Raw genomic sequence first — 19,533 nt, 5'->3', positions numbered from 1 at the left:
GGGGCAGAAAATATTAATTCAAGACTGTAAGAAATTGTGAGTTTTACTTAAACATCTATATTGAATATTTTGGCCCTGGGTTTCCAAAGATGTGATTTATTAAAGAATTGTTGTTCCCTGGATTGTGATATTTGTAATAATTGTAAATTCTATTTGCTGGATTGCCCTTATTTTAAGTGGAAAAAATGGCATTTCATGACATAAACCCATGAAATTTGTAATGCAATGTTATGAACTGTAATATGCTGTATTATAAATGGAAAAAGAAAAGAAGTTGGCTATTTTATCGTTATCATTTTATTTTACAAATGTATTTATTATTGATGATAAAATGCATCACATGACGATATACCATCAAACACACCTAAAAAAATATGATTTGTTAATCTGCTGTCTACACGCTGTGGAACGTTTTGGGAGAAGATTGTCGCCCGGAGGAAAAAGTATGGACGCACATGCTTTACCCGTTTCCTTGGCAACAGAATTGTGCGTAAATAGTCTACGGTGTCTTTTCAAATTGCGGAGAAGATAATGGATGTCAAAGAACTTGGTAAGTGAATGATGTTACTTAATTTCCCTATATTTTGAAAGTACCTACATACTGGCTAAGGTGAAGGGCATCTTTAATGCCTTTCATCATTGCTAACGTTAGCAGGTATGCTAGTGAATACGATGAAGAATGTTTACGTTTGGGGAATTAATGCTTCTGTTGTGTTGAAAGAAGAGAGGTCATCATGCTATTCGTTAATGTGACCCCTACTAGTGTCTTACGTGAACCCTCTTCTCCACGGCTGTGACTAGGCTCTGATGTTCACTTAATTGCTCTTAATTTCAGATCTGTTGGATTTTGAGGATAACATGGTTGAGATGGTGGAAGAAGACGAGGAAAACTTTGCCCTTTCTAGGTAGGCCTACGTTTCATGACGTTCCTTATATGTAGGCTATTCGGCCCTGTTCTGTCTGTATGCTGTGGTAAATGTACAGTCAATGTATTGTCAATGAATGTACCATTTGGAAATGCGATTGCGTCTGTCCTTCTCTTCCAGTTCGTCCGCAGCAGACGCAGCCTTCGATGCCGTCATAGGGAGGATAGAGGACATCATCATGGGTCAGATTTCTCACTCCCAATTGTAAATAAATGCAAAGAGCCGGTGTTACATGAATCTCTTTGACCCTGTTGGTCACAGCTGTTTTTAGCAAACATCAGCTGGATAGTAGTCAGAATGCCTCATAGAGGTGGTCAGCGATGTTCATGAACACATTCCTTGTGTTGGGTTAATGCAACTGCATTCCTCGCAACATCCCTCAATACATTCATCACTGCGTACACATGGTGTCATGATGGAAACAACGCCACTAATTCTCTTTGTTTCTTCCCTCAGAAACAAATACTCTTTTACTTGTTTGCCTCATATTGGTGTCAATATGAATAGCACTCGACTGTGCTTTAATAATGTAAAACAACAGCTGCCACAGCAAGTTAAAGGGCATGGGTGTCTTCCATAGTGGCCAGCTGGTATTGTTGGCAACACTCTTGTTTACTCCAGCCAATGTAAGTGGACCCCAGGTATCAGATCTGAACAGGGTCTCCTTGTCTCTGGTGGTCCGCAGAGGGGGAGTTCCAGCAGCTGCAGCGGAGCTTCATGGAAAAACACTACATGGAGTTCGAGGACTCGGACGAGAACAAGCTCAGCTACACGCCCATCTTCAACGATTACGTATGTACGCCACTGTCGCAACTGCACCGCAGGTCCACACATGCTCTGACTCAGAACCCACGCCCGTGTTTGAGGAACACAGGTCATCTAGGTCTGTAATCAGCTTTACCGCTTGGCTGACCACAATATAAGTGGTTCCGGTCAGGGGTTGTTTTCCCCCACTGACGAGGGAGGATTTTGTTTCCAGGTGGACCTGCTGGAAAAGCACCTGGAGCACCAGCTGATGGAGAGGATCCCTAGCTTCAATATGACTGCCTTCACACACCTTCTGATGTAAGGCTCCCATTAAAACCTCTTTCTGGAATAGAATAGGGTTTTTATGGTGCGGCTTGAAATATTGTGTGACTGAAAGTCAAATCTTTATATACTCGTTTTGGTGATCCTGAATGATTAATATAAATGTACATTTAATTTAATTTATATTGTAAGGCACTTTATATAGTGAATGTGGGTATATGACACCTCACCCACTTCCAGGACGTATAGGGTGCACAGGCCGATAATGGGTATTTCTATTGATTGTTGTTCTCATTGGTGACTTTGTCCCACCTTCTCACACCTCTCCAGGCAACATAAAGAAGAGGTGCCTGTGGATATCTTCGACATGCTGCTCAGCTTCACTGACTTCTTGACCTTCAAGGAGATGTTTCTAGATTACAGAGCAGTAAGTGGTCACCTAGATCCAATATAATGACTATTGATCATATAGTGACTATTGATCAATGCTTGATCAAACAAATATCAATTTTCAATATAGCCTAGCATCAACCTTCATCTTAATACCTTAATATATTTTTTAAGGTAAAATAATTATAAGCATACAACACAAGTTACTTTAAAAATAATAATTAGGGAACATGTTAGTAATTGTCTTTACTATTTTTACTTTTACTTCTCCCTAACGTGTGTGTGTGTGTGTGTGTGTGTGTGTGTGTGTGTGTGTGTGTGTGTGTGTGTGTGTGTGTGTGTGTGTGTGTGTGTGTGTGTGTGTGTGTGTGTGTGTGTGTGTGTGTGTGTGTGTGTGTTAAGGAGAAGGAGGGGAAAGGGCTGGACCTGAGCGAGGGCCTGGTGGTCACCTCTTTGAGTTGCACAGGATGCAGCAGACATATTGGATCAACCGGAACTTCGTGACACACATGGCAAAGCTGGTCCTAGTGAACCCTTTTAGTTGCACTACGTGAAAATTGTTTGGCTTTGTTTTTTGCCTATTCCATCCTGATAACTGGTTACAAGCATTGCTTGAAAACAAAAGTGTTTTATAGAATCCACAGAATGCTCTGCGGTGCTCATGGGAAATGCTCGCTGGAATCTGAGTTATCATGAGGGGTCAAATGTGGTGGATGTAATGTTTGATGTGATATTCACATGCATTTGTGGATTGATCAGCAAGTGTTGGAAATGTACTTATTTTGTTTAAGATGAAAACGTGGCTTACACATCAACATAGGCATTGTAATAGTAAGATGTGTGTTGTTCATTTGTAATATAGATCTTTGTTATTTGTACACGTTATTTTCAATAAAGATGTCTTTCAAAAAATCATGTACAAATCTTTCCTTATTAGTTGGCTATTCCATAGTGATAACTGTTTCTTAACCATAGACTGTAACAAAAACAAACCCTCTTCTAAAACCCTCTCCAAACCATGAATGTGGTTGACAATTCTCCCCGTTTGCTTCATGAAATCTGCAGTGGGGATTGTGATGTAACTTAATTCTGGGGTCATGGCTGGTCTGTTTCCTCATGATAGAAGAAGAAGAAGGTCGCATTTGGTTATAGCTGTCTCAACACGTGATCAAGAACACTACAGCTTGACTGCTCCACCCTTCTTTCCCTTTACACACAAGGGCGTCGGCACACCCAGATACAGCCAATGTCTTCACTGATTCTCTCCCGTAGTGCGTGCCTTCATGCCTGGTCAGTTCGTCTGCTGAGATGGATGTCAGGCCCGACAGACAGGGGGACTGGCAGTTGTTTACAGACAGATGTCGGGCAACTCTGAATTCAGGATGCAATCAGAGAGCTGTCAAAACTCAAGTTGTAAGACAGCCATTTAACCGTGGACCCCCCCCCCCCCCCTCTCCATTATGCCAGCTGTATGACTGGGGTCTGTTAGGTCCAGATGTTGAATAATAACTAACGTGGGTGGACTGTATATCATCTAAATAAAAATACTTGATAATACACAACTGTCAAATATCAGGTTTGGAGGTCACTGCATGGTTTATACCCTTTGGAGAATCTTATGACACAGGAGTTTTTTCATTGCTTCTTTTGAGTCTTTCTTTCATTGTGAAAATATGACATTTTGTGCCATGTGTGTGTATCTGTCAGAGTAATTGTCTTTTCAATTTATTTTTTCTTTCTCTGTGGCGATTAGCGGTAATTTCCATGACATTCATAATATTGCAAATGCAACGGTTTTCTACAGTGGTTGAAAGGCTCAATGAGTATATTGTGATACGTCATTTGGCAATAGATAGACATAACAGACATAGTATTTACATAGCATATAGTAGGGCATCTGTCTCATAGCTTGCCTGAAGTTTCAGGCCCTTGGGAATGCTGCATTCAAAAGATATCATACATTTTGCACAGATAGACAGAAATGTGTTTCCCAGCTCAATGGTCAGCTGTTATTAATGCAAGGGAAAAAAGATTCTCCACCCAGTGATTCATACGAGATGTTGCATTGGAACGTGAATTATCTACAGGCAAAATCAGCTGATTACCATCAACGTGGCCTGTTCAAACGGACTCCCAGAGTGTGAGATCATGGTTGTCAAGATGTTGAGGAACTGGATAAGGAATAGAACTTACAACAATGTTTGATTTGATATTCACATGCATGTGTGGATTGATCAGAAAGTGTTGGAAATATACTTAGTTTGTTTAAGATAAAAACGTGGCTTACACATCAACATAGATAATGAAATAGTAAGATGCATGTTGTTCATTTGTAATATAGATCTTTGTTATTTGTAGGCCTACACGTTTTCTTAAACAAAGATGTCTCTCAAATAATCATGTACAAATCATTCCAACAAATCAGTGAGAGTGCCATTACATCCACCGGCACCACTACATTGTATTGGAATCTAAACAAACAAGACATATTTTGTCTCATTAGGCACAAAACTAAATAAAAGAATATGCAATAATGTCAATAAAAAAGGTTTTATTTTTGCCTTGAAATACTTACAGTACTTTGATAATGTACAGAATCACAGAATAAACATCTAGAATCATTCTTCATTATGTAAACTGCTGTACAGATTATGTTATTTTAATTGGTAACTCTACACAATAAGGGTACATTAATTGACCATTAACTTAAATTAATGCTGTTAGAAGCATTACCAGTTAATTAAGATTTAATGTATGTCATGTTTACTTGTGGTGTTCATGTTGACAAAGGTGTTCATGGATATTTAATTTGTCTAGGGTTAACCCTGACCGACATCCCTATGCTGAAGCTATATATTAATGCTCATTACTGCTTTAACTAATATTAATTAATGGTATTGTAGTTAATGTAAACTTATTGTTAAGAGTTTCCTTTTCATTTGTGATTGATGGTCTGAGTATAAGCGAGGTTAAGCAAGGTGTATTATACATATATGTCGATGAATGCTTTGTACTCCATTGAGCCTTTCCATTTGTAAACAGTTGCGTAGTTTAAAACTTTAAATGGGATGTATAGCTAGATTTATTTTAAATAGGATGCATTTCAATGCATGCCAGGCACTTTTTATATTTTTCCAATACCAATGATCAGAGCTGTATGTATTGGTTATGGAAATGTGTGTAAAAGGACTTAGGCCTTCACCCTTCCAGCTAAGGTTCCCCCAGAAACCAGTCAGGCTTTAGATCGTTCTTCCTTTAGGAGATAGAGGGTGCGTCTTGGGTTCTATGAGGGCCCAGTGCCTGATGCGCCATTTCCTCTGTCTCCCCTCCAGTCCAGGTAGGAGAAGTAAGCGCTAGCGCCATAGGCTACGGTCGTCACCGCCCCAAAGAACTGAGAGGGGAGAGAGAGAGCGACCACAAGATGAAGGACGTGAGTAGCAGGTACATTGTATCACATTTAAGAATACAAATAGAAAAAGCCCTTCGCAACCTCTTCACAAGTAGATGGATGATGAGATAATAGTCACATGTTTACTTATTTAAAAGGTAGATGGTATAGGCAGCTGTTGATGTTTTCACCAGTCTTTCGCCAGTCACCGTTTCCTCAGTCTCTTTTTATAGTTGGTCAAGTTGTAAACGGATATGAACTCTGCACATTGGCATGAATAAACCACCAACCACTCTCTCTTTATTTATTTCTCTCTCTTTCTCTTTCTCTTGTGTGTTTGACAGCCTTTGCACAGAAACACAGCCTTTGAATACTGCAATGGCCGTTTCCTCAATTTTATCTTTAGCCACCTTCCAACTGCCAACTCATTCTATGCAAACTGACACAAACTATGAGACATGAGAAACAAAAGCACGAGAAATGAGACAAGACACAGGACACAGAAATATGAGACACAAGACATGGGTCACAGGACATGAGAGACAACATGAGACAAAACACACAAAAGACATTACACACAAGTCACAAAACATGCAACATAAGTTCAATTCTTCAGTTTTCTCCTTAGAAAAACTGTTGCATAAAGTTGTGAGTGGTTGGTAATAAGTTGTTACGGTTTCACAGCCTTTGAATCTTGAAATAGCTGTATCCTTCCTCTCTCTTCATTGTCTGTCTTAAGTTTGTGCCATCGTTTTTATGCAAGCAGCATAATTAGCGCATAGCCCAACAGCCAGCTTTGTCAGTAGATCGGAGGCTGCATGTTTGGATGTTTCATTTTCTAAAATACCCTGACCACTTCCAGCAAGGTGTTTCCTATGAAGTAACACTATTCATAGTAACATCTTAGCTACACAGACCTCGGCGCCCTGGCATTTGTTCTACTTTCAAAGACAACCATCAGACACAAATGATCAATAAGTCTAAATAACATGTCTTAAGTGTGTGACACTTTTCTATGTACAGTCAGCCCGTAATAAGCACACACATAGCCCAACAGGCAGCCTCATGAGTAGATTCCAAGTTTAATGCTTGAATGTTTCACTTTCAAAAATGTATTTGTGACTCGAATCGTCTGAGACCCAGGCCACCTACCAGGCAGCTGTGGATGGTAACACATATAATGCAACAGTGAAATATGAAAATGGATTTGAGGCTGAATGCGTGGCTGTGTACTTTTCAATACTTCCTCATCCCCTCTTGCAAGGTGTTCCTTCCTTAGTTACACCTTCATTACACAGACTTTTGCCCTGGCCCTTTTTTACCTTCAATGACACACATCAGGAATTTGATCTGATATTGGTTAGAGAGAGAGAGGGAGAGAAAGAGAGAGAGAGAGAGTGTATGTGTGCGTATGTGTGCATATGTGGATGTCATTGTTTAGGAGGGGTAAGTTTGTAGGTCTTATCTGCCTTACTGCAGCGGCTCCAAAATGTCCATGAGTGAAAACGTGGTATCGATATGGGTAGACCGACGCTGCATTGGCCAGGAACGCCGTCAGGCACAGAATAGCAGCTACAGTGTGGTACAACATCACCTGTGAGAAATGATCAAGCAATTTGCTTTAAATATCCAAACACACCCATGACATGTTGAATGTCCATGGGAAACACATGAGACCAAGACATGAGACAGAAGCCACAGAATGAGACACAACCCACGCGACAAGCGATGAAAGAGAAAACTTGCGACACAAGACATGGGAGATGAGCCACAAATTTTTTTTTCTCTATTTAGGTGTAGTTTGTTTATTTTTCATCGTTGATCTTACTCAGTATCTGAGTTCGGCCCATTGAAGGATACTATGGATTTTGGTCCCTTTTCTTTTTGTTTTATCTCTGAGGACAACATATTTAGAAAAGTAGCGGCTGGGAGATGGAGAATGAGATGACAGAGGACACAAAACACGAGAATAAGATACAAAACATAAAACACAGCACACACAACACGAGACACCAGATATACAATAGGGGACATGAGAAAAGACACAAAGCATGAGACAGACTTGTGGGCGTGTATACCGTCAGGGGCCAGGGCACGGAGACGAGTTTACTCTGGAACTCAAAGAGGATCAGGCAGAAGAGCAGGCTGGTGAATAGCCAGAGGGTGACGGCCACGAACATTACCCAGCCGTACACTGGCAGTGCCCAAATGTAGGCGCTGGCTATCAGCGTCCACTGGAGCAGGCCTGACACCTGGTGTGGTGGAGGGGAGAGGGAGGGGTGGGGGCAAAGGTGTTATGGCTCGTTGAGGCTCTAAGGATCAATATGATCCTTAGAGCCTCAAACACACACACACACACACACACACACACACACACACACACACAAACACACACACACACACACACACACACACACACACACACACACACACACACACACACACACACACACAATGACACAAACACACGCACACACACACAAACAAAAACACAGAGACACACACACACACACACATTTTCTGTTGCCGTAGGTAAATGGAGTCTATTATTTATTTTGAGATTCTGTTTCAGCTCACAGAAATGCACAGAAAAACATTCACACACGCACGCACGCACACACACACACACACACACACACACACACACACACACACACACACACACACACACACACACACACACACACACAAACAAACCAACACAAAGGCAGGTAGTTGCGCTGACCTTTACAAGACCCCAATCAGAAGCTCAGTATCCTATATTTAGCTATTTATAGCCCAACTTCTAGCTCCACGTGCCCTACAGTAATTCTGTATCATGCATTTTGCTACATCTAGCTTCAAGTGTCCCACATCGAGCTTGCTGTATCCCACATCTTAGGTACCTCCTACATCTAGATGTATCCTACATCTAGCTATACACATTCTACACTCTACGTGTCCTACAGCTAGATCCATGTGTCCTAATTCTAGTTCCCTGTAACCTACATCTAGCTCTCTTTATCTTAGGTCTTGCCCTCTCCATTAGGGCCTTCTTGGATACGGGAACATAGTCTTGTTCCCTTTACTGCATTGCAGAGCGATTAATGGCATACCTTAGAGGGGTGTGAGAGCAAACAGAGAGGGCCTCAAGGGAGCAAAGATCTACCTGTCGCTAAGCCACTCACGTGACAGAGCAGGCTACTTCTGCACCAGCTGCCTTCGCAATTGGATGGGGTGACTCAGAATATAAAAAAGCTTCTATCATGCAAAATCAAGGTAGTCAAGACCTTTCTCTGAAGTATATTTGCATTGGAGATCGTTTTTGAACTTTAATCTGGCTTCTTTACTTTTTTTTTTAAGCTGTAAGTAACACAAAACAAACTAATAAAAAAATTATGTCACTCACTATTTCCACCAGCATGAGAATAGCAGGGATGCTTCTGATAAAGGACTGGTCCATCCTATTGGTTACGCCAGCAGCCAACCCCCGAAGACTGTTTCCCCCCTGTTGGCCGCCGTCTGACTGGGGTGCACTGGTCTCTGTGGTCACCTTGGATGGGAACTCGGCCATCTCTGCAGGTGTGTATCTTTGCCCAAATAATCCCAACAAAAGGAGATAATCTTCTTTGTAGATGGGAAACACTCCTCAGATTAAAGTCACCCTTCTGTAAAAAAAATCTGCTTTTCTTCCCCAACTCTAACTGTATGAATGGATTTAGAGAAGTCAATACTTCCAAGAGAAGCTAAACGTTAAAAAGAAAAACCGCCCCTTTGACCAAATCAGATCCGAATGAGCACACAATCGAAAGTCGATTGGGAATGTTGAGAAGGTTCCTGGTGAGATCACAGTCTGCTCGAAGTATCCTGTATCCAGGTAGACGAGCACAATTCATTTGAGTTTGTATAGAAAACCCAACGAAGTAGTGCACAGGTCAATAGCTGCACCTCTCAGTGTCAGGTGCTTCATCAAAGGTTGTGGGAGATTTCACTGTCTCATGCTCTTTGTATGTGTGTTCCCCTAGTGTGGTTGTTCTACTATCCCCGCCCCTGATAAGGCCCTAGAGGCTGTGTGCTGGAGTCCTATCTGAGTAATACATTAACATTGAGTGTGTGTGTGTGTGTGGGGGAGGCGGGGGGAATATGGGTTGCACTCACGTTGCATGACACCTGACATATACAACCAGATTCAGTGCCTGACAGTGTTGCCTTAGTTACAGTGTCTGATACTAATGGACACTGCTACATACCCCTTTAGGAAACTCGGATACCGTTTATTGAACCTCAAACAATATTACAATTATCAAGGGTTATTATCAGCAGTTGGCCTCAATTAAAAGAGGACAAATTGTACATAATGTAAAGCTTCGATTTAATTTTTGTATTGAGAAGCTGATTTGAAAGAATGCATTTAGCTGAAAGTAAGCCTCCTGATAAAAATGTTTTCTTAGACACAATATTCTTTAGACAATATTGACACAATATTTTTTACAAGAATGTTCAATATGCCAACTAAATGAAATGGAAAATGTAATGTCAGAAGTGGGATTCGAACCCACGCCTCCAGAGGAGACTGCGACCTGAACGCAGCGCCTTAGACCGCTCGGCCATCCTGACTTGTAGCACTAAGACCGCTAAATATAATTTTAAAACTCAAATTCGATTTGAACTGTAACTATATTAATGTATTAGGAAGCAGGATGTTATGCACGTGGTTATATTTCCGCTGCTTAATTTAGTAGGTAAAATGTCCAGTGCTGGCCCAAGCGGGGCAATTTGAACACTTTAACAGCAAATGCAAAAAGGCATCCACAATGAATCGACGACAACGTGCAAATATAAAGTTTTCTCGGGAACATAAACGGATATGGCGTTTTATATAGCTGCTTATTTCCCAATATAAATGTTCTATCATAACTATGATTCTTGGTTCCATGCATCCATGCATCGTATGTATGCATCGATGTATCTTATCCACTGACTGGTTAATTCTTAGTCAACAAATGTGACACTGCCCCCTAGCGCATCCAAATTGGTAACATCCATAGGGGGTTCTATAACTCACGTTCAATTTTAAACGCCAATGTTTTCCCAAATCTGTCTGGATAACACTTCTCTAGAGTGAAACTGTAGAAAAGACCAAGAGTATGATTCTTTTTCAATTATACCATTGGACAACCTTTTTTAGTCCAACTAATAACCTTTTACTCAAGTTTGTGCTCTATAGAACCATTAATTATATGGTTATATGAAAAAACAATTAAGGTTATTTGGGATGAGGCCATAGGAGAACCTTTTTGAGTTCCACAAAATGGGTGTTCTTTGAACAACCAACCACATACATACCATACAGTGACGGGTATGGGGTATGGGGAAGCAAATAACAATATGAGCAATAATGCTGAAACCTAATGTTGCAATATTCAAACTCATTTTCTTCCCCTCCCTCATCGCTTCCAGTTTTTATTATGCAGATAACCAAAAATCAGAGGGAGAAAAATAGGGATGCTAGTGGGTGTGTTCAGAAAGTTATGTCCAAGGTCAAGAGGTCAAGTTGTGTGTGATTCTGGAGGTGGGCTGAGAGCAGTTCAGTTCTGTATAAATACAGCGTCTTGATGAGGAGTAGGAGTAGGCTAGAGCCTAGCGCTGTAAACTTGGACCAGTGTAAGAGCAACTCTTGGAAAGAATTAAGCAAAGATAATGGCCCACACAAACCGTGAGTAGCATTCTAACATTGGTTTTCATCCCACGTTTTCCTCGCCTGTCCTTTGAATCAATTACTCTCTCTCTCTCTCTCTCTCTCTCTCTCTCTCTCTCTCTCTCCTTTTTCTTCTTCTCTCTTTCTCTCTCTCTCAAATATCTATTTGCATCTGCAAATATCTTTCCTCACTCCCTTTTCCACTTGTTTCTTTGCAAAACGTTCCTCTTACTGTCTGTCTCTGTTCTACACCTTATAAGGACAACAAGATGTCTTTTGCGATTACAGTAGGAAAGAGAAATGTGCTGCGTCTAACTCTGCACTAGAGTGTGATATGACCAATCCATATTTCATAAACTAATAGACCCACTACAGCAGATCTGAGGCACTGGGCCTCCACATAAAGAATTCATCAGGACAGTCATCCCACTGAAGCCAATAAACACGTAGCTGTGTTTTACTTCTTAACATCCTGTCTCTGATTTTCATTTTAAGGTTTAATTGCTGGTGTTGATCCGAGAAGCCAGGAAAACAACCGGGCACACCGAACTGAGGAGATTGATAGGAAGCGTTTGATTGTTCGGCGGGGACAAGCCTTCTCCCTGACGGTGCACCTCTTCCACCCGCTGCAGTCCGGCCATGAGCTGGCCCTGGTCTTAAAGCAGGGTAAGCAACTCAAGGGCCTCAATGCAGAGATGGTTGCATAAAATAGAGCTACGTGAATTGAAGAGTCTCACTTCTTGCTGCTCTATTCCTTTAACATTTTGAAATATTTATTGGACCAACTGTTTTTCAAAAGGTATGATACACAATCCATAAAACAAATCAAATCCCTCAGTAACTCCATCGGGGATAGAGGGGTAACTAGGCCTAGGGAACACATTGAATTAGCTTTTCATAAATGGCCTATCCTAAAATAAATAATGTTAAGAAAATAAAACAGTTAATTTCTGTAGCAAAAGTAGCTGAACCAATTAATGAATGTGTGTGGCAAGTATGAAGGAAATGGGGGGGGGAGGGGCAGTTGTTGGCGGGGAATGGGGGGGGGGGTACAGTTGTTGAGGGCGGGGAATATCCGGGTCTATGCGCTATATTTGTGTGTGTTTCTACCCTAGAGTATGTCTGAGAGAAATAAAGAAGGTAATCAATAAATCATTCACTTGAATTAGAGTATGATAAGGCATAATAACAGGATTTGAATATCAACATTTAATGCATGGCCTTACTCTTTGCATAGTGCATTCCATTTTGATATTGGAATTCTGCGTTGACAATGATCAAAATAAAAGTAATGAAATACATTCATTTATTCATTCTTGTCCATTTGTTACCCACAGCTACTTTGATTGACCTTGTGTTGCCTTCGTGTGTGTGTGTGTGTGCGTGTGTGTGTGTGTGTGTGTGTGTGTGTGTGTGTGTGTGTGTGTGTGTGTGTGTGTGTGTGTGTGTGTGTGTGTGTGTGTGTGTGTGTGTGTGGTGTACCACTGCTGAAATTGACGGACCTGGAAACCGGGAACAGGGTTGCTTGCTATGGGCCAGAAAAATACCTTGATACTTGCCTTTGTCAAACATTTATGGAAGCTTCTTTTTCTTCTTCTTTACAGATCAAATTTTTTTGCCTGGGGTGAAAATAAAAATCAATGATGCAAAGTCTTCTGTCTTTGGTTTATTTGACTTAGCTAATATAATTGAGTGCACGAAATAATATGTGGCCTCAGATTTAGCGGTGCTGATCCTCATCCCAGCCGCACTCGGCCGCCAGCCGATCCAGTGAGTGCTGAAGGTCACAGGCCGATGATCCAATGAGGACCACATCATCTGCAAAAAGCAGTGACGAGATCCTCGGACCACATAACTGCAAATGTGTCTTGTTTTAAATAAATGTAATAAACACAGGGAGAAACACGTACACACACACACACACACACACACACACACACACACACACACACACACACACACACACACACACACACACACACACACACACACACACACACACACACACACACACACACACAAACACGATCAATAATTAAATTCTTGAATATAATATATCCCGGGTTTGGATTGACCTGGGCACTGTTACATTTCTTTGGGGTAAAGCCTCACAATGGAGAGGGACAATCAATAACAGAGTTGGTTTTCATCAATTTGGGAGATCGCTTATCTTGTTATGAAGGGGTTAATGAGAGCCCGACAGGACAGACTAATAAACCAAACAGTAGATATCAATAATTGCAATAATCACGTTTCCAAATGGCTTCATTATACCTAGTTCGTATGCGACCCAAATACTAAATAGAAAAGGTAGGCTACGTTAATATTTGATCACTTTTATTCTAGAAAGGCTTTTCATGCGCTGCGTTCGATACGGAGGGAAACTCTTTATCGGCTCGAGCTTCTGGCTTGTCACAGCCATCCCGTTCTTGTTCTCATTAGCTATTAATTGAGTTCACCTGTGTCGTCCATGGTGTCGCCCCGCATGTGCGGGATGAATATTTTTGCGTTGCTCCCAAAAGCGAATTAAAATGGTCCCGCGGTTGATTGTTGGTTTTTTGTGCGCTTTTGACTGAACAATCCGGACAACGTGGCCACCAACGGGGGAGCGAGGACTCCCGCATGTAAGTAACCAATCGTTTGTTATTCCTTGAGCTGGTTGAAGTTGTTTGGTTGTGTTTGGCTGCTGTTTTCAGAATGTGTCCACCGCACACACGCATCGCTATATTCTTTCCCCTAAACTTAACCTGGATGTTACCGCTCGTCTGTTTGGTTTTGGCTCATTCTAAGTTTAGTGCAGTGTTGTAGGTTGTTTTTGAGTGCATTGTTGCACGTGTTTGTATGAGGCCTAACGGGGGACGACTAAACAAACCGAAATTAGGGCGAGTGTGAAGTTGTGACCTCAAACTTCCACAATGGGGTTTGTTTTCGCTCCACCCGTAACCCCACTGGACTGGTGTATGAAAAGCTGCCAGACTGACTTCACTAGACGAATGACTGCGGGCATGTTATGGTTTGGTTTCAATTGTTGGTTTTTGGCTTGGTAGGTTTGAATTTAGGAGATGGATTAGTTGATTTACACATCCACACAGTACTCTACATTCTCCCTTTTTTTAATCTTTCCTTTTTACAACTTTCCATACATTTGCAAATTGTTGACTGCTGCTGAACTTGTAGGCTACTGCTGCTTCATACTTCAATGTGGTTTTATTCTGTGCTAAATTATTTTATTTCCTTGCAATGTGGTTTGATTCTATGCAATACGGTTTTAATTCTTTGCAATTCTATGCACTACGATTCTAATTCTTTGCAATTCTATGCACTACGATTTTAATTCTTTGCAATTCTATGCATTATACGATTTTATTTCTTTGCAATTCTATGCACTACGATTTTAATTCTTTACAATTCTATGCATTATACGATTTTATTTCTTTGCAATTCTATGCACTATGATTTCAATTCTTTGCAATTCTATTCTAGTTGATTTACACATCCACACAGTAGGCCTACTCTACATTCTCCCTTTTTTGAATCTTTCCTTTTTACAACTTTCCATACATTTGCAAATTGTTGACTGCTGCTGAACTTGTAGGCTACTGCTGCTTCATACTTCAATGTGGTTTTATTCTGTGCTAAATTATTTTAATTCCTTGCAATGTGGTTTGATTCTATGCACTACGATTTTAATTCTTTGCAATTCTATGCACTAAGATTTTATTTCTTTGCAATGTGGTTTTATTCTGTGCAATATAATCTGAAATATGTACTCGGACAATTGCAGTTGGCCAATTGGGGAGTATGGTCGACCTATGGCTATAAGATGTGTATGTAAACATACTGACTGTACAGCAAATGCAATTGTGTTGGGAGCGTTTCACCTGGTAGCCTGGAAGCTAGTTTGCTCCAACGCAACTGTGTTGGGAGCGTTTCACCTGGTAGCTTGGAAGGTAGTTTGCTCCAACGCAACTGTGTTGGGAGCGTTTCACCTGGTAGCCTGGAAGCTAGTTGCTCCAACGCAACTGTGTTGGGAGCGTTTCACCTGGTAGCCTGGAAGCTAGTCGCTCCAACGCAACTGTGTTGGGAGCGTTTCACCTGGTAGCTTGGAAGGTAGTTTGCTCCAACGCAACTGTGTTGGGAGCCTTTCACCTGGTAGCCTGGATGAAAAGCTGTCAGACTGACTTCACTAGACGAATGACTGCGGGCATGTTATGGTTTGGTTTCAATTGTTGGTTTTTGGCTTGGTAGGTTTGAATTTAGGAGATGGATTAGTTGATTTACACATCCACACAGTACTCTACATTCTCCCTTTTTTGAATCTTTCCTTTTTACAACTTTCCATACATTTGCAAATTGTTGACTGCTGCTGAACTTGTAGGCTACTGCTGCTTCATACTTCAATGTGGTTTTATTCTGTGCTAAATTATTTTAATTCCTTGCAATGTGGTTTGATTCTATGCAATACGGTTTTAATTCTTTGCAATTCTATGCACTACGATTTTAATTCTTTGCAATTCTATGCACTACGATTTTAATTATTTTGCAATTCTATGCATTATACGATTTTAATTCTTTGCAATTCTATGCACTACGATTTTAATCCTTTGCAATTCTATGCATTATACGATTTTATTTCTTTGCAATTCTATGCACTAAGATTTCAATTCTTTGCAATTCTATGCACTACGATTTTAAGTCATTGCAATGTGGTTTTATTCTGTGCAATATAATCTGAAATATGTACTCGGACAATTGCAGTTGGCCAATTGGGGAGTATAGTCGACCTATGGCTATAAGATGTGTATGTAAACATACTGACTGTACAGCAAATGCAATTGTGTTGGGAGCATTTCACCTGGTAGCCTGGATGAAAAGCTGTCAGACTGACTTCACTAGACGAATGACTGCGGGCATGTTATGGTTTGGTTTCAATTGTTGGTTTTTGGCTTGGTAGGTTTGAATTTAGGAGATGGATTAGTTGATTTACACATCCACACAGTACTCTACATTCTCCCTTTTTTGAATCTTTCCTTTTTACAACTTTCCATACATTTGCAAATTGTTGACTGCTGCTGAACTTGTAGGCTACTGCTGCTTCATACTTCAATGTGGTTTTATTCTGTGCTAAATGATTTTAATTCCTTGCAATGTGTTTGATTCTATGCAATACGGTTTTAATTATTTGCAATTCTATGCACTACGATTTTAATTCTTTGCAATTCTATGCACTACTATTCTAATTCTTTGCAATTCTATGCACTACGATTTTAATTATTTTGCAATTCTATGCATTATACGATTTCAATTCTTTGCAATTCTATGCACTACGATTTTAAGTCATTGCAATGTGGTTTTATTCTGTGCAATATAATCTGAAATATGTACTCGGACAATTGCAGTTGGCCAATTGGGGAGTATAGTCGACCTATGGCTATAAGATGTGTATGTAAACATACTGACTGTACAGCAAATGCAACTGTGTTGGGAGCGTTTCACCTGGTAGCCTGGAAGCTAGTTTGCTCCAACTCAACTGTGTTGGGAGAGTTTCACCTGGTAGCCTGGAAGCTAGTTGCTCCAACGCAACTGTGTTGGGAGCGTTTCACCTGGTAGCCTGGAAGCTAGTTGCTCCAACGCAACTGTGTTGGGAGCGTTTCACCTGGTAGCTTGGAAGGTAGTTTGCTCCAACGCAACTGTGTTGGGAGCCTTTCACCTGGTAGCCTGGATGAAAAGCTGTCAGACTGACTTCACTAGACGAATGACTGCGGGCATGTTATGGTTTGGTTTCAATTGTTGGTTTTTGGCTTGGTAGGTTTGAATTTAGGAGATGGATTAGTTGATTTACACATCCACACAGTACTCTACATTCTCCCTTTTTTGAATCTTTCCTTTTTACAACTTTCCATACATTTGCAAATTGTTGACTGCTGCTGAACTTGTAGGCTACTGCTGCTTCATACTTCAATGTGGTTTTATTCTGTGCTAAATTATTTTAATTCCTTGCAATGTGGTTTGATTCTATGCAATACGGTTTTAATTCTTTGCAATTCTATGCACTACGATTCTAATTCTTTGCAATTCTATGCACTACGATTTTAATTATTTTGCAATTCTATGCATTATACGATTTTAATTCTTTGCAATTCTATGCACTACGATTTTAATTCTTTGCAATTCTATGCACTAAGATTTTATTTCTTTGCAATTCTATGCACTAAGATTTCAATTCTTTGCAATGTGGTTTTATTCTGTGCAATATAATCTGAAATATGTACTCGGACAATTGCAGTTGGCCAATTGGGGAGTATGGTCGACCTATGGCTATAAGATGTGTATGTAAACATACTGACTGTACAGCAAATGCAATTGTGTTGGGAGCGTTTCACCTGGTAGCCTGGAAGCTAGTTTGCTCCAACGCAACTGTGTTGGGAGCGTTTCACCTGGTAGCTTGGAAGGTAGTTTGCTCCAACGCAACTGTGTTGGGAGCGTTTCACCTGGTAGCCTGGAAGCTAGTTGCTCCAACGCAACTGTGTTGGGAGCGTTTCACCTGGTAGCCTGGAAGCTAGTCGCTCCAACGCAACTGTGTTGGGAGCGTTTCACCTGGTAGCTTGGAAGGTAGTTTGCTCCAACGCAACTGTGTTGGGAGCCTTTCACCTGGTAGCCTGGATGAAAAGCTGTCAGACTGACTTCACTAGACGAATGACTGCGGGCATGTTATGGTTTGGTTTCAATTGTTGGTTTTTGGCTTGGTAGGTTTGAATTTAGGAGATGGATTAGTTGATTTACACATCCACACAGTACTCTACATTCTCCCTTTTTTGAATCTTTCCTTTGTACAACTTTCCATACATTTGCAAATTGTTGACTGCTGCTGAACTTGTAGGCTACTGCTGCTTCATACTTCAATGTGGTTTTATTCTGTGCTAAATTATTTTAATTCCTTGCAATGTGGTTTGATTCTATGCAATACGGTTTTAATTCTTTGCAATTCTATGCACTACGATTTTAATTCTTTGCAATTCTATGCACTACGATTTTAATTATTTTGCAATTCTATGCATTATACGATTTTAATTCTTTGCAATTCTATGCACTACGATTTTAATCCTTTGCAATTCTATGCATTATACGATTTTATTTCTTTGCAATTCTATGCACTAAGATTTCAATTCTTTGCAATTCTATGCACTACGATTTTAAGTCATTGCAATGTGGTTTTATTCTGTGCAATATAATCTGAAATATGTACTCGGACAATTGCAGTTGGCCAATTGGGGAGTATAGTCGACCTATGGCTATAAGATGTGTATGTAAACATACTGACTGTACAGCAAATGCAATTGTGTTGGGAGCATTTCACCTGGTAGCCTGGATGAAAAGCTGTCAGACTGACTTCACTAGACGAATGACTGCGGGCATGTTATGGTTTGGTTTCAATTGTTGGTTTTTGGCTTGGTAGGTTTGAATTTAGGAGATGGATTAGTTGATTTACACATCCACACAGTACTCTACATTCTCCCTTTTTTGAATCTTTCCTTTTTACAACTTTCCATACATTTGCAAATTGTTGACTGCTGCTGAACTTGTAGGCTACTGCTGCTTCATACTTCAATGTGGTTTTATTCTGTGCTAAATGATTTTAATTCCTTGCAATGTGTTTGATTCTATGCAATACGGTTTTAATTATTTGCAATTCTATGCACTACGATTTTAATTCTTTGCAATTCTATGCACTACTATTCTAATTCTTTGCAATTCTATGCACTAAGATTTTAATTATTTTGCAATTCTATGCATTATACGATTTTAATTCTTTGCAATTCTATGCACTAAGATTTTGATTCTTTGCAATTCTATGCATTATACGATTTTATTTCTTTGCAATTCTATGCACTAAGATTTCAATTCTTTGCAATTCTATGCACTACGATTTTAAGTCATTGCAATGTGGTTTTATTCTGTGCAATATAATCTGAAATATGTACTCGGACAATTGCAGTTGGCCAATTGGGGAGTATAGTCGACCTATGGCTATAAGATGTGTATGTAAACATACTGACTGTACAGCAAATGCAACTGTGTTGGGAGCGTTTCACCTGGTAGCCTGGAAGCTAGTTTGCTCCAAC

The 19,533-nt window shown here is 40.3% G+C and overlaps 3 protein-coding genes and 1 non-coding gene across 6 annotated transcripts in view; 2 read left to right on the top strand and 2 right to left on the bottom strand.

Moving 5' to 3' along the window:
• The first annotated feature begins 404 nt into the window (after positions 1 to 404).
• On the top strand, positions 405 to 2,896 carry arl2bp (ADP-ribosylation factor-like 2 binding protein). Its single transcript, XM_060060994.1, has 7 exons — positions 405 to 550; positions 836 to 905; positions 1,047 to 1,108; positions 1,612 to 1,718; positions 1,906 to 1,991; positions 2,286 to 2,382; positions 2,748 to 2,896. Exons 1-7 carry the CDS (start codon positions 532 to 534, stop codon positions 2,847 to 2,849), a joined length of 543 nt encoding a protein of 180 aa, XP_059916977.1. The 5' UTR covers positions 405 to 531; the 3' UTR covers positions 2,850 to 2,896.
• Positions 2,897 to 4,881: 1,985 nt separating this feature from the next.
• On the bottom strand, positions 4,882 to 9,746 carry pllp (plasmolipin). 2 transcript variants are annotated; one of them, XR_009527288.1, is made up of 5 exons: positions 9,122 to 9,746; positions 7,812 to 7,985; positions 7,208 to 7,327; positions 5,260 to 5,736; positions 4,882 to 5,183 (listed from the first exon to the last, which is right to left on the bottom strand). XR_009527288.1 is itself a non-coding variant. In XM_060060990.1 (4 exons), the coding sequence occupies exons 1-4, from the start codon at positions 9,284 to 9,286 to the stop codon at positions 5,629 to 5,631; spliced, it is 567 nt and encodes a 188-aa protein (XP_059916973.1). In that variant the 5' UTR covers positions 9,287 to 9,746; the 3' UTR covers positions 4,882 to 5,628. The 2 variants fall into 2 exon arrangements, 1 of the variants encoding a protein (XP_059916973.1); XM_060060990.1 differs by having other exon boundaries at positions 4,882 to 5,736.
• Positions 9,747 to 10,246: 500 nt separating this feature from the next.
• On the bottom strand, positions 10,247 to 10,329 carry trnal-cag (transfer RNA leucine (anticodon CAG)). The gene has a single exon. It is a non-coding gene; the product is annotated as a tRNA-Leu (tRNA).
• Positions 10,330 to 11,320: 991 nt separating this feature from the next.
• The window catches only part of LOC132464546 (protein-glutamine gamma-glutamyltransferase 2-like), a 53,606-nt gene continuing 45,393 nt past the window's right edge, over positions 11,321 to 19,533 (top strand). The window contains exons 1-2 of one of the 2 annotated variants that reach the window (XM_060060987.1): positions 11,321 to 11,428; positions 11,906 to 12,076. In XM_060060987.1, the coding sequence (XP_059916970.1) occupies positions 11,413 to 11,428; positions 11,906 to 12,076 (187 nt within the window). In that variant the 5' untranslated portion in view covers positions 11,321 to 11,412. The remainder of the gene's footprint in view (positions 11,429 to 11,905; positions 12,077 to 19,533) is intronic. The other variant, XM_060060986.1, reaches the window with a different exon arrangement.

Source organism: Gadus macrocephalus, chromosome 9 (assembly GCF_031168955.1).
Source record: "Gadus macrocephalus chromosome 9, ASM3116895v1".
NCBI lineage: Eukaryota > Metazoa > Chordata > Actinopteri > Gadiformes > Gadidae > Gadus > Gadus macrocephalus.
The sequence above is the reverse complement of the archived record's forward strand: the minus strand, read 5'-3'. Positions and strand labels throughout refer to the sequence as shown.